General features: G+C 43.0%; 1 protein-coding gene across 7 annotated transcripts in view; it reads right to left on the minus strand.

Moving 5' to 3' along the window:
• BCLAF1 (BCL2 associated transcription factor 1) overlaps positions 1 to 26,725 on the minus strand; it is a 78,437-nt gene that overhangs the window by 3,409 nt on the left and 48,303 nt on the right. For 3 of the 7 annotated variants that reach the window (XM_068231638.1, XM_068231636.1, XM_068231637.1), the window contains 3 exons: positions 23,202 to 23,374; positions 17,730 to 17,877; positions 12,379 to 12,528 (listed from right to left, as the gene is read on the minus strand). In XM_068231638.1, coding sequence (XP_068087739.1) covers positions 12,379 to 12,528; positions 17,730 to 17,877; positions 23,202 to 23,374 — 471 coding nt within the window. Of the gene's footprint in view, positions 1 to 12,378; positions 12,529 to 17,729; positions 17,878 to 22,923; positions 23,095 to 23,201; positions 23,375 to 26,725 lie in introns of those variants that run through there. The other 4 variants (XM_068231639.1, XR_011019375.1, XR_011019374.1 and 1 more) reach the window with 4 other exon arrangements.

Consider the following 26,725-nt stretch of genomic DNA (forward strand, 5'->3'; position numbering starts at 1 on the left):
AATAGTGGAAACGATCCCTCAATTCATTCGGGTTTCAATATCACCTGTATGCAGACGATACACAACTGTACCTCTCGGACCCAGACCTTAACTCCCGTATCAAACGTGTTCCTGACTGCTCGTCTGCTATATCCTCCATATCCTCTCGCTTCCTAAAACTTAATAGGAGTAAAACAGAACTAATAATTTTTCCACCGTCTCTGGTCACCTCTCTGCCTGAAGTAACTATAAATGTTAATAACACTCCCATAACTTCAGTTCCCAAAGCACGGTGCTTGGGGGTAATATTCGACTCATCTCTCTCTTTTATTCCTCATCTTAACTCCATAACCAGCTCCTGCCATCTCCAACTCAAAAATATATCTCGCATCCGTCACTTTCTCACTCAAGACACAACCAAAATGTTAATACATACTCTTATAATTTATCGTCTGGACTACTGCAACATACTACTTTGTGGACTACCTTCTAACAGACTGGCCCCTCTCCAGTCAGTACTGAACTCAACTGCTCATCTCATTCATCTTTCTTCTCGATCTTCCTCTGCTGACCCTCTCTGTCAAGCTCTTCACTGGCTGCCAATTAACCAGAGGATCCAGTTCAAACTCCTAACCCTAACCTACAAAGCTCTCCACAATCTCTCTCCCCGGTACATGTCCTCACCAATTTCCAGATACAAACCCAATCGCAATCTCAGATCTGCATACAATCTTCTGTTGTCCTCTAGAATTACCTCCTCACATTCACGCTTACAAGATTTTGCACGCGCTTCACCCCTTCTCTGGAATGCCCTCCCCCAACACATCCGTCACTCGCCAACATTTGTTACCTTTAAACGCTCTCTAAAAACGTATTTGTTCCGACAAGTATATGCGCTACCTTAGGCCAGACTGCACTCCTACTAGGTATCCTAATTTAAACACACTGCCTTTATATATTTTATCGTATACTACCCCTCCTCTCATCCCCCCCCCCCCCATTCCCTTTAGATTGTAAGCTCGCAAGGGCAGGGCTCTCTCCCCCTTTTGTGTCTTGGAAATCATTATACATTTTATGCATCATGTTACTTTTATCACTGTCATTAACAATTCTGTATTTTATATTCTGTATGTTGTATCATTTTTTTTTATTTTGTCACTAATTCTGTATCTTGTATATTAGTGTACACCATTGTCTGTATTATGTGCCCCATGTTTGTTTCTTACTTTGCACAGCGCCACGGAATATGTTGGCGCTTTATAAATCAATAATAATAATAATAATAATAATAATAATAATAATGTACCTCTAGGCCCAAGCCACTGACTAACATCAACTGAATGCTTTGCATAATGTACTTCATCTTAAAGAGAACCCGAGGTGGGGTTCTAAGAATGATATCCGCACACAGAGGCTGGGTCTGCCTATACAGCCCAGCCTCTGTTGCTATGTAGTGTCCCCCCAGGTCCCCCCCCCCTGCGCTCTATGCCCCCATAAATCACAGCCGCACTGTCGACACGCAGCGTGTCGCAAAGGGCTGTGTTTACCTATGTAGTGTCACTCTCGCCACTCCCCCCGCCTCCTGCATAGCTCCGGTCCCCACCCGCGTCCCTTCCCTCCAATCAGCGGACAGGGAAGGGACACGGGCGGGGACCGGAGCTATGCAGGAGGTGGGGGGGAGTGGCGAGAATGACACTACATAGGTAAACACAGCCCTTTGCGACACGCTGCGTGTCGACAGCGCGGCTGTGATTTATGGGGGCATAGAGCGCAGGGGGGCCTGGGCGAACACTACATAGCAACAGAGGCTGGGCTGTATAGGCAGACCCAGCCTCTGTGTGCGGATATCATTCTTCGAACCCCACCTTGGGTTCTCTTTAATGCTGGACCCCCAGTGCAGAATGTCTGCTGCAGTATTTTATTTGTAATTGTAAAAATGTGGTGCTCTGTAATGAACAGTCATCACTGGCCATCATTATCAATATTGGTTATTAGTTTTTGACACAGTAACAGAGCCAATTATACTGCAAATATAACTGTACAATATAATCTTGTTCTAGTAAATGCTGATATAGTAAAACTTTGGGTATAGAAAACGAAATCTCCATGTCCCAGCCAAGCTCCATTATAAGTATATTGGAGTAACCCCCTGTATAGTACACCCAGATAAAATATAACTTCTATTATCATAAATCTGCTTTTTGGCCCCTGCGGTATTCTGTATCCAGCTATAGTGAAAAGAGGACGGATGCATATGTCATACATAGACCCATGAGCCGTGGTCGGTAGGCAGACTGGCAGCCACTTGAAGCCTGCTCGCTATCTGCACACAAGTCTAGGCCTCCATGGATTACCTTAAAGGGAACCTAAACTGAGAAGGGTATGGATTTTTCCTTTTAAAATGATACCAGTTGCCTGACTCTCCTGCTGATCCTGTGTCTCTAATACTTTTAGCCACAGCCCCTCAACAAGCATGCAGATCAGGTGCTCTGACTGAAGTCAGACTGGATTAGCTGCATGCTTGTTTCAGGTGTGTGATTCAGCCACTACTGCAGCAAGAGAGATCAGCAGGAATGCCAGGCAACTGGTATTAGAGCTGAACGATTTTAGATAACGATTGAAATGCTTGATTTTTGTCAGAAATCGCGATTTCGATTTGCTTCATGATTATTTTTTTTTAAATCAAGCTTTAGCACAAAAAAAAAAAATCACAATGTGCAGACTCAGTATAGGTAGGTAGACAGCCAGGTATAGGTCCCCCCAATATAGGAAGTCAGGTGTAGGTGATGTGGATGGCCTGGCACGGTGGATTAACAACTTTGAGGCGACAATGAGTTGAGCTGCAAAGTAGACATAGCATGCATGTGTAGGGCGCGAAGCCTGCTGAACACTGTGTTGACTGCGGAGCCTACAAGTCTCACCTATGAGGGTGGATCAGTTTAGACCAGCCTCACAGCTTCCTTCTGCCAATCGCTGGCTCTACTTTGTATAACGACGGCAGTAGGCGGCACCATATTGAGCAGCGCAGCTTCTGCCAATCACTGGATCCTCCTCTTGTATGGTGGCGTCGGTGAAAACCACAGCTAGTGACAATCACTAGATCGTCTTAACTGGTATCGCAGTTTCGATTTAAAACCACAAAACCGTTCAGCCCTAACTGGTATTGTTTAAAAGGAAACATCCATATCCCTCTCAGTTAAAGAGACTGTAACACATTTTTGAGCCTTATTTCTTCTGTCCTATAAGTTCCTATTACTGTTCTAATGTGGTCTGTCTTACTGCAGCCTTTCCTACTTGCACCGTCTCTGTAATAAATCTTATCTCCTTTCCTCTGTAGTGTCTGTCGGGCTGAGGCTGGAATGTGTGGAATCCGCAGAACTGCTTGTCATTGGCAGAAGCTTTACACACACTCTCCAAGCTCTGCATGAGTCACACAGTAAGCTAGTTCTCAGCCTATGATACTCTGGTTAGAAGCCAGTCTTGTTTGTAAACACTGCCTAAAACTGTTAATTACAAACCAGGATTGCACAGAGGGGCACAGGAGAACATAAGGAATAGAATGGTATGCTTTTTATTGAAAGAATTTTTAGAGTACAGAGTCTCTTTAACCACTTCCCGACCGCCCACTACACAGGGGCGGCGGGGAAGTGGAGCCCTGCAGGACGGCCTCACCCACAGAGGCGGCGGTCCATTTAAGGGCATGGGCGGAGCGATCGCGTCATCCGTGACGCGATCCTCCGCCGGCGCCTGTCACCGTTCGCTCGCCGCAACATCCCGCCGGCTATACGGAAGCGCCGGCGGGATGTTAACCCCGCGATCGCCGCATACAAAGTGTATAATACACTTTGTAATGTTTACAAAGTGTATTATACATGCTGCCTCCTGCCCTGGTGGTCCCAGTGTCCGAGGGACCACCAGGGCAGGCTGCAGCCACCCTAGTCTGCACCCAAGCACACTGATTTCTCCCCCCCCTGCCCCAGATCGCCCACAGCACCCATCAGACCCCCCCCCTGCCCACCCCCCAGACCCCTGTTTGCACCCAATCACCCCCCTAATCACCCATCAATCACTCCCTGTCACTATCTGTCAACGCTATTTTTTTTTTATCCCCCCCCCCTGCTCCCTGCCCCCTCCTGATCACCCCCCACCCCTCAGATTCTCCCCAGACCCCCCCCCCCAGACCACCCCCCCCTGTTTACTGTATGCATCTATCCCCCTGATCACCTGTCAATCACCTGTCAATCACCTGTCAATCACCCGTCAATCACCCATCAATCACCCGTCAATCACCCCCTGTCACTGCCACCCATCAATCAGCCCCTAACCTGCCCCTTGCGGGCAATCTGATCACCCCCCCACACCAATAGATCGCCCACAGATCCGACATCAGATCACCTCCCAAATCCATTGTTTACATCTATTCTCTCCTCTAAACACCCACTAATTACCCATCAATCACCCATCAATCACCCCCTATCACCACTTGTCACTTTTACCTATCAGATCAGACCCTAATCTGCCCCTTGCGGGCACCCAATCACCCGCCCACACGCTCAGATTGCCCTCTGACCCCCCCTTATCAATTCACCAGTGCATTAATTACATCTGTTCTTCCCTGTAATAACCCACTGATCACCTGTCAATCACCTGCCAATCACCTATCACCCATCAATCACCCCCTGTCACTGCCACCCATCAATCAGCCCCTAACCTGCCCCTTGCGGGCAATCTGATCACCCACCCACACCATTAGATCGCCCGCAAACCCGCCGTCAGATTACCTCCCAAATGTATCGTTTACATCTGTTATCTTCTCTAAACACCCACTAATTACCCATCAATCACCCCCTATCACCACCTGTCACTGTTACCTATCAGATCAGACCCTAATCTGCCCCTTGCGGGCACCCAATCACCCGCCCACACGCTCAGATTGCCCTCAGACCCCCCCCCCCTTATCAATTCGCCAGTGCATTAATTACATCTGTCCTTCCCTGTAATAACCCACTGATCACCTGTCAATCACCTGCCAATCACCTATCACCCATCAATCACCCCCTGTCACTGCCACCCAACAATCAGCCCCTAACCTGCCCCTTGCGGGCAATCTGATCACCCACCCACACCAATAGATCGCCCGCAGATCCGACATCAGATCACCACCCAAGCGCAGTGTTTCCATCTATTCTCTCCTCTAAACACCCACTAATTACCCATCAATCACTCCCTATCACCACCTGTCACTGTTACCTATCAGATCAGACCCTAATCTGCCCCTTGCGGGCACCCAATCGCCCGCCTACACGCTCAGATTGCCCTCAGACCCCCCCTTATCAATTCGCCAGTGCAATATTTACATCTGTTCTCCCCTGTAATAACCCACTGATTACCTGTCAATCACCTATCAATCACCCATCAATCACCCCCTGTCACTGCCACCCATCAATCACCCCCTGTCACTGCCACCCATCAATCACCCCCTGTCACTGCCACCCATCAATCAGCCCCTAACCTGCCCCTTGCGGGCAAACTGATCACCCACCCACACCAATAGATCGCCCGCAGATCCGACATCAGATCACCACCCAAGCGCAGTGTTTCCATCTATTCTCTACCCTAAACACCCACTAATTACCCATCAATCACCCCCTGTCACTGCTACCTATCAGATTAGACCCCTATCTGCCCCTAGGGCACTCAATCACCCGCCCACACCCTCAGAATGCCCTCAGACCCCAGCCCTGATCACCTCGCCAGTGCATTGCTTGCATCCATTCCCCCCTCTAATCACACCTTGAGACACCCATCAATCACCTCCTGTCACCCCCTAGCACACCTACCCATCAGATCAGGCCCCAATTTGCCCCGTGTGGGCTCCTGATCACTCGGCCAAACCCTCAGACCCCCTTCCGATCACCTCCCCAGTGCATGGATTGCATCTATTTTCCCCTCTAACCACCCCCTGAGACACCCATCAATCACCTCCTGTCACCCCCCTAGCACTCCTATCCATCAGATCAGGCCTAATACAACCTGTCATCTAAAAGGCCACCCTGCTTATGACCGGTTCCACAAAATTCGCCCCCTCAGACCACCTGTCATCAAAATTTGCAGATGCTTATACCCCTGAACAGTCATTTTGAGACATTTGGTTTCCAGACTACTCACGGTTTTGGGCCTGTAAAATGCCAGGGCGGTATAGGAACCCCACAAGTGACCCCATTTTAGAAAAAAAAGACACCCCAAGGTATTATGTTAGGTGTATGACGAGTTCATAGAAGATTTAATTTTTTGTCAAAAGTTAGCGGAAATTAATTTTTATTGGTTTTTTTTCACAAAGTGTCATTTTTCACTAACTTGTGACAAAAAATAAAATCTTCTATGAACTCGCCATACACCTAACGGAATACCTTGGGGTGTCTTCTTTCTAAAATGGGGTCACTTGTGGGGTTCCTATACTGCCCTGGCATTTTAGGGGCCCTAAACCGCGAGGAGTAGTCTAGAAAACAAATGCTTCAAAATGACCTGTGAATAGGACGTTGGGCCCCTTAGCGCACCTAGGCTGCAAAAAAGTGTCACACATGTGGTACCGCCGTACTCAGGAAAAGTAGTATAATGTGTTTTGGGGTGTATTTTTACACATACCCATGCTGGGTGGGAGAAATTTCTATGTAAATGGACAATTGTGTGTAAAAAAATCAAACAATTGTCATTTACAGAGATATTTCTCCCACTTAGCATGGGTATGTGTAAAAATACACCCCAAAACGCATTATACTACTTCTCCTGAGTACAGCGGTACCACATGTGTGGCACTTTTTTACACCCTAAGTACGCTAAGGGGCCCAAAGTCCAATGAGTACCTTTAGGATTTCACAGGTCATTTTGCGACATTTGGTTTCAAGACTACTCCTCACGGTTTAGGGCCCCTAAAATGCCAGGGCAGTATAGGAACCCCACAAATGACCCCATTCTAGAAAGAAGACACCCAAAGGTATTCCGTACGGAGTATGGTGAGTTCATAGAAGATTTTATTTTTTGTCACAAGTTAGCGGAAAATGACACTTTGTGAAAAAAAACTATTAAAATCAATTTCCGCTAACTTGTGACAAAAAAATAAAAACTTCTATGAACTCACCATACTCCTAACGGAATACCTTGGGGTGTCTTCTTTCTAAAATGGGGTCATTAGTGGGGTTCCTATACTGCCCTGGCATTTTAGGGGCCCTAAACCGTGAGGAGTAGTCTTGAAACAAAAATGACCTGTGAAATCCTAAAGGTACTCATTGGACTTTGGGCCCCTTAGTGCAGTTAGGGTGCAAAAAAGTGCCACACATGTGGTATCGCCGTACTCGGGAGAAGTAGTACAATGTGTTTTGGGGTGTATTTTTACACATACCCATGCTGGGTGGGAGAAATACCTCTGTAAATGACAATCTTTTGATTTTTTTTACACACAATTGTCCATTTACAGAGGTATTTCTCCCACCCAGCATGGGTATGTGTAAAAATACACCCCAAAACACATTGTACTACTTCTCCCGAGTATGGCGATACCACATGTGTGGCACTTTTTTGCACCCTAACTGCGCTAAAGGGCCCAAAGTCCAATGAGTACCTTTAGGATTTCACAGGTCATTTTGCGACATTTGGTTTCAAGACTACTCCTCACGGTTTAGGGCCCCTAAAATGCCAGGGCAGTATAGGAACCCCACAAATGACCCCATTTTAGAAAGAAGACACCCCAAGGTATTCCGTTAGGAGTATGGTGAGTTCATAGAAGATTTTATTTTTTGTCAAAAGTTAGCGGAAATTGATTTTAATTGTGTTTTTTCACAAAGTGTCATTTTCCGCTAACTTGTGACAAAAAATAAAATCTTCTATGAACTCGCCATACTACTAACGGAATACCTTGGGGTGTCTTCTTTCTAAAATGGGGTCATTTGTGGGGTTCCTATACTGCCCTGGCATTTTAGGGGCCCTAAACCGTGAGGAGTAGTCTTGAAACGAAATTTCTCAAAATGACCTGTGAAATCCTAAAGGTACTCATTGGACTTTGGGCCCTTTAGCGCAGTTAGGGTGCAAAAAAGTGCCACACATGTGGTATCGCCGCACTCAGGAGAAGTAGTATAATGTGTTTTGTGGTGTATTTTTACACATACCCATGCTGAGTGGGAGAAATATCTCTGTAAATGGACAATTGTGTGTAAAAAAAATTAACAAATTGTCATTTACAGAGATATTTCTCCCACCCAGCATGGGTATGTGTAAAAATACACCCCAAAACACATTATACTACTTCTCCTGAGTACGGCAATACCACATGTGTGGCACTTTTTTGCAGCCTAACTGCGCTAAGGGGTCCAAAGTCCAATGAGCACCTTTAGGCTTTACAGGGGTGCTTACAATTTAGCACCCCCCAAAATGTCAGGACAGTAAACACACCCCACAAATGATCCATTTTGGAAAGTAGACCCTTCAAGGTATTCAGAGAGGGGCATGGTGAGTCCGTGGCAGATTTCATTTTTTTTTGTCGCAAGTTAGAAGAAATGGAAACTTTTTTTTTTTTTTTTTTTCCTCACAAAGTGTCATTTTCCGCTTACTTGTGACAAAAAATAATATCTTCTATGAACTCACTATGCCTCTCAGTGAATACTTTGGGATGTCTTCTTTCCAAAATGGGGTCATTTGGGGGGTATTTATACTATCCTGGAATTCTAGCCCCTCATGAAACATGACAGGGGGTCAGAAAAGTCAGAGATGCTTGAAAATGGGAAAATTCACTTTTGGCACCATAGTTTGTAAACGCTATAACTTTTACCCAAACCAATAAATATACACTGAATGGTTTTTTTTTTATCAAAAACATGTTTGTCCACATTTTTCGCGCTGCATGTATACAGAAATTTTACTTTATTTGAAAACTGTCAGCACAGAAAGTTAAAAAAATCATTTTTTTGCCAAAATTCATGTCTTTTTTGATGAATATAATAAAAAGTAAAAATCGCAGGAGCAATCAAATAGCATCAAAAGAAAGCTTTATTAGTGACAAGAAAAGGAGCCAAAATTCATTTAGGTGGTAGGTTGTATGAGCGAGCAATAAACCGTGAAAGCTGCAGTGGTCTGAATGGAAAAAAAGTGGCCGGTCCTTAAGGGGGGTAAAGCCCTAGGTCCTCAAGTGGTTAAGGTTCCCTTTAAAAGCACCAGTGGGTGAGACCTATGCTTCCTGCGTAAGCTGCTGCCTGATTACTCAAGGAATTGCCTGACATCTGTGATTTGCTTGATCATGGCTGCAACATTACAGCATCATCCAGACTCCAAAGACTTCGGAGGAGCCCTGAAGACACAACATTTCAATGGGGACAGAGTTGAGGATCGGGAAAGCTCTATTTTTCTCTTAAGTTTTCGCCTATGTGATATTTATTATTAAGAATAAAATGCCCTTTAAGCCACCAGCAAGCAAGAAAATACTTGGAATAATTTTTACAGCACTTTTTCATATACGGTACTTTTTGATATTCTTTCAAATGCAGAGTGCAAACGTTATTTCAAGCAGAAGATGAAAAATGATCTCCTAGAAGAAAACATGAATTGAACCAGGACCTTTTTGTTTTATCTCAAATCAGGTTTGCTTTAAAACCCTCTATTTAGCTAACTGATAATACTGCAAACCTAGACCTGTACTTAAAGGGACCCTGAACAGTACCGTATAATCAAAAATGTCACTTACCTGGGGCTTACTTCAGCCCTCCATAGGCTGTAAGGCCCCCCAGCGTCCTCCTGGCTCCTGTCCGTGTCCCTCCGGCGGATCAGTTACCGGCGACACCCGGATCAGGTGTCGGGCCAGCTCTTCCTGGTTCTTGACACTCCGCGTCATCACACTGGCCGGTACACGTCATTGCACGGTTTTGAGTTTAAAAACCGCACATGCGCAGGACTGTCACACCGGCCTCCGTGATGACGTGTAGCGGCCGGCGTCATGACGTCGAGCGACAGGAACCAGGAAGAGCTGCCCCGGGTGTCGCCGGTAACGGATCAGCCGGAGGGAAAGGGACAGGAGGACGCCGGGGGACCTTGCAGCCTACGGTGGGCTGGAAGAAGCCCCAGGTAAGTGAAATTTTTGATTATACGGTACTGCTTAGGGTCCCTTTAAACAGGCACCGCAATGACACATAGTAAAAAGTAATTATTCAGGATATCCATTATTACATTAATTCTCCCGGTTTCAGAAACACTTCCTATATGTATATATTGCTGTATATTGGTATGTACGGTAATCCCACCCTCCCAGTGATGTTTTAGCCTAAGATAAGATGTCAGCATTGTGTTCCAGTGGACTCTGGGAGACCAGATGTTTCTGCTCCTTCAATAAACAAACATCCTACAGTGATGCTCTTTGCCAGCAGTTAAGATGTTGCCACCTGTGATACATTTAAAAATATCAGGATGAGGAGAGATTTTGCAATGGAAAAACATTGACTAAATAATTTGTAACGAAATACTGTAATAAAAAAAAATTATGAGATGAGTAGCTTTCTGAGCTTATCCATCAATAAAATTACAGTGCAGGGACTATAGCTTGTGTCCATTTTAAGTTTGCAATTGCCAAACTTCAAGCAGATGTTAGATATGAGGGGGCTCTTATTATGGTTTAAGTTAAAGGATACTCGAGGCAAGGGGGGGGGGGGGGGGGGTTACTTAAAATTGGAGCTTCTTCCAGCCCCCCGCAGTCTATTAGCTCACTCAGAGTCCTTCCACTCCACTCCATTGTCCTGATGCCCCCCGCTGAACGATTGACTGCCCATGCATGGCTTCGACACTTCCTCGATCGTGCGCAGTTTAAGTCTTTACAAACTGCACATGCATAGAATGCAATTGAGAAGGCTTACAGCATGTGCAGCAGACCGTGGCTATTCTAGTAAGTGAGCTTTTGGATGAAGACAGTGGCACAACAGAAGGAACCAGGAGGAAAACAGAGGGTCATAATAGACTAGGGGGGCAGGAAGACGCCCCAGTTGTAAGTAAAGCTCTACTTTTCTCCCCTGCCTCAGGTATCCTTTAAAGCAGAGCTCCCCAACCTTGGCCTCGATTCATAAAGCATTCCCGCATGCGGAAATGCTGAAAACAGCTCACTTTACCGACCACATAGCAAAATCTGTATTCATAAAGGCTTTTTCCGCATGGAAAGCCGACATTCGCGAGCAGAGTGATAAATCACTGCCTTGCGCGGTGATTATCTTAACAAAAGTAACAAATGTCAATTCATAAAGATTAGAGGAAGTGGTATGCAGACGGGGATTGCCGCTACCTCTGATGTGGCGAGAAGCATGCGGAATACATTGCAGTGAATGGGACAGACCTCCCAAGCAGCAGCAGAGAGAACACCGCATGGAGGGACTCGGCCAGCTTCTCCTGTTTCCGCATGCGTACTGACAGCCTAACGCCAGCCTACAGCGGAATTTCTCCGCACTCCTATCACAACTAGAAACATTTTTATGAATGACCACCCAGAAGGCTGAAATACCGACAGCGGTGTTTCCCCGCTCGAATTGACCTTACCGACAACACTTTTATGAATCGAGGCCCTTGTCCTCAAGGCCCACCAACAGTACATGTTTTGCAGTGAACCACAAACATACACAGGTGAGGCAATTAGTGTCTCAGCAGAGCTGATTAACTACTGCTGTGGATTTCCACAAAACGTGCACCGTTGGTGGGCCTTTAGGACAGGTTTGGGAAACGCTGCTTTAAAGGACAACAAGTGAGAGCTATATGGAGGCTGCAAGGTTTATTTCCCGTTAAGCAATACCAGTTGCCTGGCAGCCCTGTTGATCTATTTGGCTGCAAAAGTGTCTGAATACCACCAGAAACAAGCATGCAGCTAATCTTGTCAGATCTGACAACGTTGGCCTCAATTCACTAAGCTTTACTCCTGTCTTTAATAACTCTTCTGAGCTGTTTTACAGTTATCACAATTATATCACCATGGTGATAACTGTAAAACAGCTCAGAAGAGCTATTAAAGATAGGAGTAAACCTTAGTGAATTGAGGCCATGGTCAGAAACACCTGATCTGCTGCACACTTTTTCAGGTGCTATAGCTAAAAGGATTACAGGCAGAGGATCGGCAGGACAGCCATGTAACTGGTATTGCTTAAAAGGAAATACATATGGCAGCCTCCATATCCATCTCACTTCAGATTTCCCTCACATCTAACATCTGCTTGAAGTTTGGCAATTGCATATTTTGTTTTTAAAATGGACAAAAGCTATTTATCCATCAATAAAGTTACTGCATTGTAATTTTATTGATGGATAAACTGAAAAAAGATACTCATCTCAGAATGTATGTAGTTGTGGGTACTCTGCTCATGCAAAGGTAAAACCTTGAACACCCACCAGGAAATATTTCTTGCTTTTAGGGGTATATTCTGGATCCCACTCCTCCTCTTTTAGGCGCTTTTGGAAGCCTGGTGCTGTATTGACAGGGGTAGCACTTGTTCCAGCAAATACTCCTCGTGCACGACCTCTGCCTCTAATTCGGAACTGCTAAACAATTAGTTTAATTGGTGGAGTGTTCAGTGCAGGCAAAGAAAAGATTAACACTCAGTTGACTCAATCATGACAAGCTATTTCATTAAAAAGAGAAGGAAAGACAATTTCATAGATTTTTAGGGAATTTAGGCCTATCAGATGGAAGGGGCCATATGTTATTCTGCAACAAATGGCACACACAAATACAAGATACCATTCATTCATTCATACCAATCATATTGTTTCCTTTGCATATTTAATTCGGTACTTATCCTCTGGTACTTATCCGTTAGCCGGGCGCATCCGGCAGGTGGCGCTAATTACTATTCCCCCTCCAGGCCGACATGGATAGTAGGGAAAGATGTAACTCTGGTGGAGTTTTGTCGCCACCTAGAGGATGCGCCCGGCTAACGGATAAGTACCTTTAATTCTACATACTGTTTCCACAACAAGTGATATGAAATGAGTAATGCCCTGTACAGAAATTCAATCATTTTTGCAGAAAATGATAGCTAATGTACAATATCGAGTAGCAGCATGAGGTTTGCAGGAGCATCTCTATCTCTATAACGGATCCTACTCCAGAATATTGACATTGACCACAGATTTCCTTCAGTAGAATAGCAATGTATTCTCCCACATCTGGAGACAACCTGCTTACTCCACAGTACAGGTCACTTTGGCAAGTCACATGTTCATGAATGTTTGATTGTACTAAATGCTCATGAAGGTTTGTCAAGATCTGGGCGCAATTAGATAAAAGCTGGTTCATACTTACATGTATAAAAAAAATTATGTATTCAAAAAATTAAACATCAGTATTACATCTACGCTGGAAAAACTTCAACACTATCTCCTCAAATGAGTCACTTACAGGACATTTTGGACTCTGCCTACAGGGAGGTAGCAACATGCATATTACACAATACTCTGGTAAGAAATTTGTAATACAATATAAGCCAACTACAGTTTTGTTAAGGTTTCATGAAAATCATTCTCTTCATGAGGAGGGCATTAAATCAAATATAACATATTGACTGAAGGCCAAACTAGCATACCTGGCCCAGTACATTCACAGTATAAGCATGAGGTCCTCAAAGAAGAATAGTTATTTCTAACTGAAATTATCGATTGCTAAAATAAAGTTTGTTCTAAGGGGTGCCCAAGAGCAGCAGCAGAGATTTGCAACCATGCTCAGAGAAGAAAAAGAGAAGCTTTCAAAAAGAAACACAAACCACCGCTACTGTGAATATGGAGGATTTTCAGTTGAAAGGAAACTTGAAGTGAGAGGTATATGAAGGCTGCCATATTTATTTCCTTTTAAGCAATACCAGTTGCCTGGCTATCATGCTGATCCTCTGCCTCTGATACTTTTAGCCATACACCCTGAACAAGCATGCAGCAGATCATGACATTTTGGTAAAATCTGACAAGATTAGCTGCATGCTTGTTTCAGGTGTGATTCAGACACTACTGCAGCCAAATAGGTCAGCAGGACTGCCAGGCAATTGGTTTAAAGAGAATCTGTATTGTTAAAAAGTCGCACAAAAGTAAACATACCAGTGCGTTAGGGGACATCTCCTATTACCCTCTGTCACAATTTCGCCGCTCCTCGCCGCATTAAAAGTGGTTAAAAACAGTTTTAAAAAGTTTGTTTATAAACAAACAAAATGGCCACCAAAACAGGAAGTAGGTTGATGTACGGTATGTTCACACATAGAAAATACATTAATACACAAGCAGGCTGTATACACCCTTCCTTTTGAATCTCAAGAGATCATTTGTGTGTTTCTTTCCCCCTGCAGCTATCTTCCACTGAAGTGTCAGGCTGTTTCTTCCTGCAGAGTGCAGACAGCTCTGCCTGTATGTAATTCCTCAGTATGTGAAAGCCCAGCCAGCTCAGAGGAGGATTTATCCAGCTTGTAAAAGATAAGAGAAGAGAGAAGCTGCCCTAATCTAAATAATACACAAGCAGTGTGCAGAGAGGGGCCTGGAGGGGGGAGATGCATCACAGAACCACAACACTGAAGAACTTGGCAGCCTTCCAGACACAGGCTGACAAGTCTGACAAGAGAGAGATAAGTTGATTTATTACAGAGATGGTGATAGTAGAACGTGCTGCAGTAAGCCAGAACACATTAGAATAGCTTTTGGAACTTGTAGGATGATAAAAAAACAGGATGCAATTTTTGTTACGGAGTCTCTTTAAAAGGAAATAAATATGGCAGCTCCCATAGCCCTCTTAGTTCAGGTCCTTTAAAGGGAATCTAAACGGAGTAGGATATGGATTTTTCCTTTTAAAATAATACCAGTTGCCTGACTCTCCTGCTGATCCTGTGTCTCTAATACATTTAGCCACAGCCCCTGACCAAGCATGCAGATCAGGTGCTCTGACTGAAGTTAGACTGGATTAGCTGCATGCTTGTTTCAGGTGTGTGATTCAGCCACCACTGCAGCCACAGTGGTCATCAGGACTGCCAGGCAACTGGTATTGTTCAAAAGGAAACATCCATATCCCTCTCAGTTTAGGTTCCATTTAAGGCATACTTTGCTGAATCTTGCAGGTGATAATGAAATCTCAAGACTACAAACACAATCCGTAGTGAAACACACTGCCCAGTATCAAATAGCTCAAACTGCCACAGTTCCCACAAGATAATGACCCAAATCCACAACTAAAAGAGAATGACCAAGAACGACCAAGAACAAAATATTGGTGTATTCTGAAGTGGCCTTCTATAGCCCAAGATCTCAATCCTGTCAAATATGTATAGAAGGCACTTAAATATGCAGTATAGAAAATGCACCCTTCAAATCTGCACACGTGCAGAATTCTCCGCATAATACTTTGTTGAATCAAAACTAATTGGCAAAGTGCCAGTTACTTGTCATTTTCAGTAATTTCAAAGATTATTGGGGGGGTTGTTTTTTTTATTTAGGCGATACAGGCTACTTTGCAAATGCAAGGTTCTCTCTCTATTGTTTCCTGTAACTGCTGTATGTTTTGTGAGACTCATATTCTATTAGTCACTGAAACACTTATGGTGTTTATCACCTAGGTTCATGTGTTTCTTAAAGGGACACTTAAGTCAAACAAAAAAAATGAGTTTTACTCACCTAGGGCTTCCAATAGCCCCCTGCAGCTGTCCGGTGCCCTCGCCGTCTCCCTCCGATCCTCCTGGCCCCGCCGGCAGCCACTTCCTGTTTCAGTGACAGGAGCTGACAGGCTGGGGACGCGAGTGATTCTTTGCGTTCCCAGACACATTAGCACCCTCTATGCTGCTATATGGTATATGATATATGCTATAGCAGCATAGATGGCGCTATTGTGGCCAGGAACATGAAGAATCACTCGCGTCCCCAGCCTGTCAGCTCCTGTCACCGAAACAGGAAGTGGCTGCCAGCGGGGCCAGGTGGATCGGAGGGAGACGGCGAGGGCACCGGACAGCTGCAGGGGGCTATTGGAAGTCCCAGGTGAGTAAAACTTATTTTTTTTTGTTTGACTTAAGTGTCCCTTTAAGTGATACAGCACCATGAAGGGTGATGGTGCAAACGGAAACCTACCCATTTCCCAAAAATTAAGCAAAGCAGTTAAACAGCTAGTAATAGGTGAATGAATATAAATACTGCAAATTACCAAAATTTGGTCTTGTAAAACTATGAAATGCTCTCTGGCATGTAGGGACCATGAAAATGTTATTCCTTGTTTATAAAACGCAAGAAATGCTGCATTTAGACATCTGAAAAGCGTTTGCAATGAGATCTATTTAGGCTCAGTTCCCATTTGGAATGGAACAAAGCAGCCTGTTCGGATCAGAGCAGCCCAGTTTCACTGTCTGCTCCGTTCTGCTTTCTCCTCCTATTCGAGCCTGGAACAGATACATTTCCACCACAGGTTTGTATGGGAAACGTATCTGCTCTTCAGTAAAAAAAAAAAATGCAGCAGGATAAGACTTTGGATTCAGTTTACTGCAGAACACATACTGAGCAGGTGCATTTTCTGTGCAAGTGGGAACTGAGCCTAATACAAAAAATACACTTCTCAACTGACCCCATGAGCAAAACAAAGTAAATGGTACTCTATTTGGAGTATGCTGTCTGAATAAAACCCAAGTGGGTCCTGCTGCTAGTAAGCAACTATAGCATATATCCATATAGACATGTTCTATAATTGTTGCGGAAGTGTGGCTTTCAACAGAGCATGGCTGCTACTGTCTCTACCGCACAGCATCACTATAGGGATACAGCAGTTCCTCCACCTCCATTTTTCAAAAGAGTAGCAGGCATAGCCTATGGGATGTTGGTTAGCAGAAGTCATTGGGGCTCAAAGAATAAGTGCACGTGTTAAACATGAATCAATAAGTCTGGCCATATCTCAGGTTATTTGTATATTTTCAATTTTTTTTCTGTAGTCCCTACATCGGCACCTCTGGAAAACCAAATTGTGCAGAGATATCTATACAGACAATAGTATCCATCTAGGTAGACAACATCTAGCTAGATAACATAATACTCGGGGGCACTTTTTACTTAAAACGTACATGAAGTTTGGTGGTCAATCTGTTAATCTGGATGATTAGACAGTCAAAGTACATAGGATTTTATTGCATAGATAAGCTTAGGAGCATTGACATTTTTTTGGGGAAAATGACAGCTGGAGATGAAATTCCTGTGTCATTCATGACAGGTAGGCATAAGTGTCCAAGTAAGCCAAGAATGGATGGCACCAATCAATCAATCAAGTGTCTTAAGAATGGCCAGCACACAGGACAGTAATTAAAGCATTTTATTCTACCACTATGGACTAACTTAATTATTTCGGGGTCAATAGCTGTACCCCTTTTCCAAGAAGGCATGTCACAAAGGACAATACCTTGACAAAGGGGTACAGCTATTGACTCCTAAACATTTTTTTGGATAAATCAAAGTGGACAAATAAAATGGCTTGAATTACTGTCTGGTGTGCTGGCCATTCTTTGGACACTTGATTGATAGGACGGTGCCATCCATTCTTGGCTTCAGCACCCCTTGCTACAGTGAGAGGTGTGCCGATACTCATCGACTTCATACACAATACAGTGCTTCAAATAAATGTGTATAAACCCAAAAACAAGCTGGTCAAATAAATATCTGTGCTCTATACACTCATTTACAAAAGAGGAATATATTCTTTACATCACCTCTTAGTAATATATTACAGTTTCTGCATAACTTACAAATGTGCCTCGGGGCCTACTTCCTGGAAAACCTGTATATTCTTTGGGCTCCAAAGGGCCTTTGAATTCTTCATCCCTGCTTTCCTTCTTACTGTCTTTATCGTCATCTGACAGAGAAGGAGAGGGTTCATGATCTTTTCTTTTTTTGCTGCAAAAGAAAATCAAACACACATACAAATACAACTCTTTAAAGAAAAACAAAAACTTACAACCACACAAATGTCATTCTATAGTCATATCAAGCATTCTCTAAAACAACTCATACTCTGAAACAGGAATAAATATAAAAATGCTAAATTACCTCTAACTTTAATGAAAATATATACAAGTTTGAAATATATAAAAATATATACAGTGTCTCTAGCAACGTCCATTCTAATGTGGGGGACAAACGTAGCCGCTAATATTCTGGACGGTATTTTTCACTCCCTCCCCGTGAGGTTGAGATAGGAATCTCCTACCTTGTACTGCATCCCTGTGCTGCTGGCTGAAGGTGTGGCTCTCCAAGGCTCCCTGCAGTGTTGCAGGCACAGCCCTGGAAACCTAATATAGTCCATTGCTCTGGCTATGAGCTGGCTCTGCTCCTTGGTCCTTGTGTGTGCCGGGGGCCTCGGAGATCAATGTAGCTCATAGAGTCTTTAGCCAGCAGCACATGGATGCGGTATGAGGTAGGAGATGCTCATCTCAGCCTCAGCGGGGAGGGAGTGAAAAATATTGTCCAGCATATTGTCTGCTACAGCTGTCCCCCATATTAGAATGGACAGTGCTAGAGAAACGTTAGTAACTTAGCTAGTGATGTGGTTCTCGCTCTTGCTGTCATGTCAGTGTACAGATCAGCTTTGACCAGCCAATTTGTATTAAAACTTGCTCAAATCATTTATTGCATTAACTGAAAACACTGAATTTGCAATAGTGCCCCATAAAAGAATAACTGCAGGATTTTAGGAAAATTGTTACATTTCCTAAACGGCCATCTGTTTTAGTACTGGTAACAATGACTATGGGACCTGTTCTGCTACTTTAAAGGACACCCAAGCCGAAAATAAATGAATTAAATAAATGATTGCATCTATCTTCCTTCTCCTAAAAATGACTAAGATAGTGCACAGTTTTATTTTATGTTTAAATCTACTTTTTAAGTTGTAACTGTTTTGTTTTTGGTCAATGACACATTCATTGAAGTGAGCCAGAGCTAAAATCTATGAACTATTGACCCCTTTTATCTCTTTCCTGCTCTCAGAAGCCATTTTCTGCTAGGAAAGTGTTTTATAGTTGGAATTTCTTATCAGTGAGGGTCACACTGTAGTCACTTCCTGTCTGACTCAGGACTGAGAGTCAGCCACTTACATGCCTGATATTTAACTCTTTCAGGAAGAGAAAGAAAAAAAGGAAAACAGCATAGTTATTTGTGTGTTAGGCACTGTACATACACATGTCTATCTCATCATGTCACCTCGGGTATCCTTTATCCACTTCACAACGGAGGGGTTTTACCCCTGAAGCACCAGCGCGATTTGTACATTGCAGCGCTGCTTCCATTGATTTTTTACTGTGATATGATTGGTTATTGGGGACTGGGGTCCCCATAACCAATCATTGCACTGCAGAGCGGGGGTGTGTGCGCGCACGCGCGGGTCGCGGGGGCGCGCGCTGCACGTTTGTTTACATTTCTTTGTTATCAATGGAGACTGCTTCTGTTTGAAGCAGTCTCCATTGTGTCCGCAATCGGCGCGTCTAATTGGATTTAGGAACGCTTGTTCCTAACATCCAATTAGTCACCTGCTGTGCTGGCTGGCTGGAGTGTGCGCGCGAGGTCCCCGCCCACTCCCAGCCAGTAAACAAACAAGTGCGCCTTTCTCCGTCCCTGGGGGTGAAGCGGTGCGCAGAGGGACGGAGAAATTTAGCACTGGGGGGGTAAAGTGGTTAAAGATGAACTGTCGCAAAAATCTTAAAATTTAAAACACATACAAATAAGAAGTACGTTTCTTCCTGAGTAAAATGAGCCATAAATTACTTTTATCCTATGTTGCTGTTGCTTACAGTAAGTAGTAGAAATCTGACATTACCGACAGGTTTTGGGCTAGTTCATCTCTCTATAGGGGATTCTCAGCATGGCCTTTATTCTTTATAAAGACACTTCTTGAAAAAGATTTATACAAAGATACTGGCCAGCCTCCCTGCTCACCGTACACTCATTTGGCAGTTGGACGGAGCAACTGCCATTCACTACGTGTATTTTAAAAATAAAGAAAACCCTGTGAACCCCCCCATGAGGAGATGGGCTCTTAATTGTATATGTTTACATTTTAAGATTTTCGTGAGAGGTCCTTTAAGTGTACAGAAAATGCTTCTGATCACAGTTCCCAAATGTGTTATTTAGGAATACCAATCAGAAGTGTAACATCAAACACAGTCATTACTTCCCCCCTAAGAAACAGTGTTCTAGCTGCAAAGAAAATTCCAAGCCATTGTATTGTGCAAGTTTTTAAAAAGAGTACATGGAACATGGATGCACAAAAAGTATTCTGATCTGCATGTCTACTCATGGAAAGATACACATAGGGCTATCTCCTATTACCTTTTCTCCCGAGATTTCTCCTAGGAGAGATTATCTAACCTTAAAATACTTTTAAAGCTGCTCCCAAGGAAGAAATGACTCAAAGTAAGCTGAAAAGTTATTTTTTAGATAAGATGTAAAATGATCTCCATGGTGACAAGTTAATAGGTCATGGCCCAAAGTAGTATAACTAGAAGATTATCTGAAAACACTATAAACTAATTGAACCATAAAATGTACTAAGGGTTCTCCAAATAATTTCATTTCAGCAGTGTCAGGAAAGTAATATAAAGAGAGATTTCACTCGGCCTCAAATAGAGATTGTCAATGAGGTGCAAATAGTTTCAGCCTGAAGGCTAAAAATTCATACAAACTGCATGCAGCTTGGATTTAGCCAGTCAAACCTGATCGCAAAGGAATGTTGGCCTGAAACATGTTGTGTGCTTAATACTCCAATATACTTGCTCTATATAGCATAAGCCAGAGGTGTGCCATCTGCATGATTGTGGATGTATCTATAGACCTGACTGGTGTACCAGGTTAGCTGATAGGCACCAGCAGCACCTACCTGTGAGTAGAGGGTGGTTTATGCATACATTGGAGGGACTCTATAGCCTTAAAAACTGGCAAAAGGTTCATTTCATTTGCCCAATTCCTAGCTGCATATAATCTGTATTAAAGGACAATTGAAGGAAGAGGGCTATGGGGGGGCTGCCATATTTATTTCCTTTTAAGCAATACTAGTTGGCTGCCTATTCTTTGCCTCTAATACTTTTAGCCGCAGACCCTGAACAAGCATGCAGCCGGTTGGGTGTTTGACATTATTGTCAGATCTGACAAGCTTAGCTGCGTGCTTGTTTCTGGTGTTGTTCAGAAGCTACTGCTGCTAAATATATTAGCAGGGCTGCCAGGCAACTGGTATTGTTTCAAAGAAAATAAATACGGCAGCCTCCATATTCTTCTCACTACAGTTTTCCTTTAAATCTCATCTCATTGGCCATCTCGGCCCTGAACTGTCACCCGAGGGATCGGCTCCCGATCTTGTATGTGTGTATGAGGCTTTCAGCTGATCTTGGGATTGGGCTGAACAAACATCAGAAGCCAAGTAGGCAAGTACCTGTCATAGGTGCTTTAACAAATACAAACTCTTGCTGTAATCTAGACCTACTGTATGATAGGAACTGCAAGAACTGGACTGAAAAAGCTTCTCTAGTAAAAATAGTAAACAAATTTAATCAATTCTCCTAAAGGCATTATACAGCAGAGGTTGAGTGCTATTGCTTATGGACACTGAACTATAAATGTGCATAAGCTCAAAATAGAGGACTAATCTGTCTGGCTGGCTTGCAGTGCTTACTTATGACAGCCCTTTTTCCCTCTCTAAATCACATATTTTAAGGCTACCTTTAAGCTATGTTCACAGTGCAATGCGTTGTGTCAGCAAATATAATCACATTGCTAATGCGATGCAATTCTATTGTACAATCACATCAGCGTGTAAGTAGTGAATTATGGTGGAGCATAACGCAGTGGAGTACCGCATAATGTGTGTTTAACAGGTGCAGAGAGGCATATTTTGTAAGTACAGTATATGCTTCACTGCATGCAATGCAACTTTTCCCCTCTGTGACAATCCTGCTTTTGTGTGACAAGCACTGCAGAGCCCCACTGTGAACGTAGCCTTACTTGGAGCTGTACCTATGCAACTCACAGCTAGTACTGTGTATGTTCCAGGCTGCGGTGTAAAAACGAATAGCACAGTGTGTACTAAGCCAATAGGGTGCGCTCTATAGGCAGTAGCAGTATTAGGGAGTCTTGCCAAAGGTCTCCTGCTGAATAGGTGTTGGATTACTGAACAGGAAGAGCTGAGCTTTGAACCCAGGTCTCCTGTGTCAGAGACAGAGCCCTTAACCAGTACACTATCCAGTCATGTTGTTGATGATGATAATGATGAACAAATCCTCACAGGGGACATAAATAAGCCCAAAAGCAGTCAATATATTTTGAGTAAATGCATATTATATTACACGTCCTCAGCTATATGGCAATATATTTTCACAATCGTAGTCTGTTAATAATTAAATAATCTTTAGAGGTCATAGATGCTTCAAATGACTTGCAGCTGGCACAAAGAAGGATGTACTGCTGAAAACAATTTTAACAACTAAGCACACAGAGACATCAATGTGTTTGCTTTCTTTGTAGAAAATATAACTGGCTCCCAACAAGCTGTCTTCCAGTACGATCCTACTCAGCAAAGTGCATACTGTTCAGACAAGACTTCATTTTCACTGTCAGTTGAAGCTGTACTGACAATGATTTTAATTTGTATTATACAAGTACTGACTCAAAACAAGTACAGCTTTTCTAAACAAGCATAACAAGTCAAAATGCTAAGGAAAAATACAAAGCTGAATGTAAGCTCATTTTTTATATTGACACTGAAATTCTTGCTGGAATATGCAGCTGTAATCTTTCCAAGAACACATCACAAACACGAAGCTACATGACCTGTGTGTTTCTTTCCTTGTAAAATTTACACTTATTTTTCAAATATTGTATTTAGGAACATTGCCAACTGCTTATTTGTATTGTGGTGTCATGAGTGGAAAAAGTGCGGAATCAAGCATAACGAACCAGAGGTCTTACACAAACGAGTTCTAGAAATGCACAGCATTGAAGTCCAACTTCCTGATGTAGCCTGGACAAGAGGACACAATAATTTGTCATTTTTTTTCAGTTAGCTTGCTATTCCAAAGTTTTTGTCCTCATCCACCATTAGTCGTGTAAAAGACAAATACAATATTGCTGCAAAACAAACAATTGTGGTTGTTTATGTTAAAAAATCTTTATGAATATAGCAACAACAAAAGAAACATTCACACATTTTTTTGTATGAAATACAGTTTACTTACCCTTCTTCCTTGAAGGTCTTGAATTCTTTTAAGTCTTTCTGGGCCTTTTCTCTCTTGCGGGAATCACTTGATTCCCGAGAGAATTTTGTTTCACCGCGCTCTTTGCTGTGCTCCTTTCTTCGGTGGCTCTTCACCTCAGTGGAGCTGTCATTTCTCCTCTGCTTTTTTTCCACCTGTAGGTATTGCAAAGATTTTATTTAAACCACAGCTAAAAGATAGTTTTCACACTGAAGATTTATATTACAACTGTAACATATACATATATAAACAGATGGTCAAACTGACAGATTACAGCAGATTCTAAAGTGCAAATGTATAAGGAGCAAAATTATATAGCCGACACCACCTGTACTTTGAACTGAATTTAACCAATGAGGCTATTTAATGTGGTTCTTGGTTTCATCATCAGTGCTGGTAACGAAGGTAATCAGGGGATTGGTTATAAGTACGACACTTATCTAGGTGTCAGGTATATTGAGCGGCAGGAGAGCAGTCATTTCCAAAAGTTGATACGTTTTGAAAGGAAAAAAATTAGCAAACATTAGGATCTGAGTAACTCTTAAAGGGGCACTACAGCGAAAAAACTCTTAAGATGTCCCTGTGAGGACTGGATGTGTGGGTCACAGCATCTTCCAAATAGTAATACATACCAAAACTAGATAGGAAGTACGACTAGTGAACTAGAGATGGGGGTCATGGATGCCCATTGCCCAAGGATCACTGATGCATATCAGGAGCTAAAGCAAGTCCACCTGGACTGATCTCACTACTGTAGCACAAAACTTAATGCTGGCGTAAGGCATCAGAACACAACGTGCACTGCAGTTTTCTGTATTGGTGCAGACCAATCAAAACTCTCATACTCACCCAAGTCCAGTGCTAAAAGAGCCTACAATGGGTACATGAGTGCCATAAATGGGCCTTGGAGCAATGAAAGAAGGTGGCTTAGACTGATTAATTATGGATTTTTTTGGCCTCAAGTTTTTCCACATCGTATGCAACTTGGAACTAGGCTAATCGGAAACATTTCTGCTAAATCTGTTTGGCCTAATTCTAAAGATCCGTACACATGCTCTATAAAGGTCTCCCTGAACAACTAATGTTGTGAAAATGACTTTACCGGCAACCAAACCAAAATGACTAGTCTTTCCGACTAAGTTTTCCGCACACCAACATTGTAAACCACCAATTGATTTTAACATTGTTCATGCAAGTTGAAGCGACCATGCCAGTACTGTGTAGTCCAACGATGTTCAAATGGCATTGTACACTCACAGCTGACTGCATGATATCTGCCCAACAGTTGCCTGAGTTGATCTGCCGGATGGATCAGGCAAAAATCACAGATATTGGTCACATTTTTTCACACTGTCGTCCAATTCTACGAAATCTGTAATTTGACGCATGTTTTAAATGACTTGTTGTGTGTGTACGACCCTTAATCTGCATACAATTTGCATTTATGCCTGAATTATTAGCATCCTATTGACCATCAGTATTCTCCATAATCTGGATCCAAAGAATCATGTTAGGAATAAGTCTAATCTTTTTCTTTTTGCAAAGCTATTTAAAGCATCTGCTGCTTAGGTCATAGTGCCAGATACCAGAGGTCTTGTGGAATCCATGCCTCTGTGGGTCAGACTTATTTTAGCAGTACAAGGGAGACGTACGCAAAGAACTCTTCCTCAGACACACATGATCCTGCTACACCAGCGTACATTTTTATAAAATGTCCATTACATGTCTATTTGGGACAAGTGAAGTTTGCATTTTCAACATTTCCTTTAACTACTCAAAGACCGCGTCATGCCAATGGGCGTGACCGCAGCGGCAGCCTCAGAACCGACTAACACCAATTGGCGTCAAGTCCTGGGGCTGGCTTTTGCAGGCGATCGCGCGCATGGATGCATCTCCGCTAGGTAGGCGGAGCGGAGGTCTCCCATCAACGATTGCCGCTCGGAGACTGTTTCGCCGTCTAAAAACATAGTACAGCGCTGCAATCCACAGCAGTGCTGTACTGGCGACAGCCGTGTGACACCGCTGTCTCCCTGGGACACAAGAGAGCGATCGGTTCTCATAGGCAGAAGCCTATGACAGCCAATCGCCATAATTGGCTGGCTGGGGGGAGGGAGATAGGGGAAGGAAAAAAAAAGAAGAAAATAGGTATATTACAAAAATAATAAAAATATTATTAAAAAAAATAAACAAACATCTGGGGGGCCATCAGACCCCACCAACAGAGAGCTCTGTTGGTGGGGAGAAAATCACTTGTGTGCTGAGTTGTGCGGCCCTGCAGTGAGGCTTTAAAGCTGCAGTGGCCAATTTAAAGAAAAATGGTCTTTAGGAGGGTTTAACACTGCGGTCCTCAAATTAAAGAAGTCTAAATTCCATTGCAGTAAAACACTTCACTTTTTTCTTAAGACGTCTAAGGGAATAAATTGCTTAATGCACAGCAGCAATGTAATTTTTACACAGGCTTTGTTTTTTAGTCAATCCAACCTTTACTGGTTCCACAGTGCCAAAGTCGTCACTAAGCCAGAGCCAAAAAGATCCACATCAGAATGTGGTTTGGGAACAGGGTCATGGTGATATAGACCATTATGAATAATGCGGCAGCAAGGCAGTGAGGTGGATAGAATTGCTAAAGTAAACAACTATATATAAAAGGTGCAGTAGTTCTGGGCACAAGTCCATGACAATTTCAGAGTTACCATGGTCTACGATGTTAAGAACAATGACTACATAGTGAGGTAATTTATCAAAATGGAAGCAGTTGTCCTAAAATAATAATAAATGGCAGCAGGACTGTGAGACAAATGGAAATGACTCAGTATAGTAGTCCTGTCATTTAGGAAAAGTTGCTACTGTATTATGCACCGATTTATGTGGTAAAGGGCTAAAACACAGACCTCTTAAAGGGTGATCCACCTCACCCACTTCAACACCTATTTCTTTAGAAAAAATACTATGATACAATCTTGCAGTAGAAAAATCTTTGTAAAAACTTTATTGGCACATGTACAAAAATCTTGTTAAAAAAACTTTTTAAATCCACAAAATCGGTCTTCACAAAGTACAGCCAAAAAATTATTCATAAAACCAACAGGTACTGTGGTCTGGCTTGGCTTGATGAATGGTTGTAAGTTTACAGGCGTACGTTTAAAGGCAACAACACATGTCAATTTTGGGCTTTTTATATGCCCTTCATCAGGCCGTAATACACAATTCTGTATGGCCCAACCAGAAACAAGAGCCAGAAAAACATGGAGAGAGAAAAGGGGGCATCTGCACCAACCAGACCTACACAGAGGCTATCCCCACAGCATTTAGAATTAGTCATGCAGCTATCCAGGGAGTATGTACCACATAGCCAGACCACAGTACCTGTCGGTTTTATGAATAGTTTCTTGGATGTACTATTGTTCTTTGTGAAGACCGATTTTGTGGATTTAGAAAGTTTTTAACAAGATTTTTGTACTGCAAGATTGCATCATAGTATTTTGTATAAGTCCTTTTATCTAAAG

The sequence above is a fragment of the Hyperolius riggenbachi genome, chromosome 4 (assembly GCF_040937935.1).
Source record: "Hyperolius riggenbachi isolate aHypRig1 chromosome 4, aHypRig1.pri, whole genome shotgun sequence".
NCBI lineage: Eukaryota > Metazoa > Chordata > Amphibia > Anura > Hyperoliidae > Hyperolius > Hyperolius riggenbachi.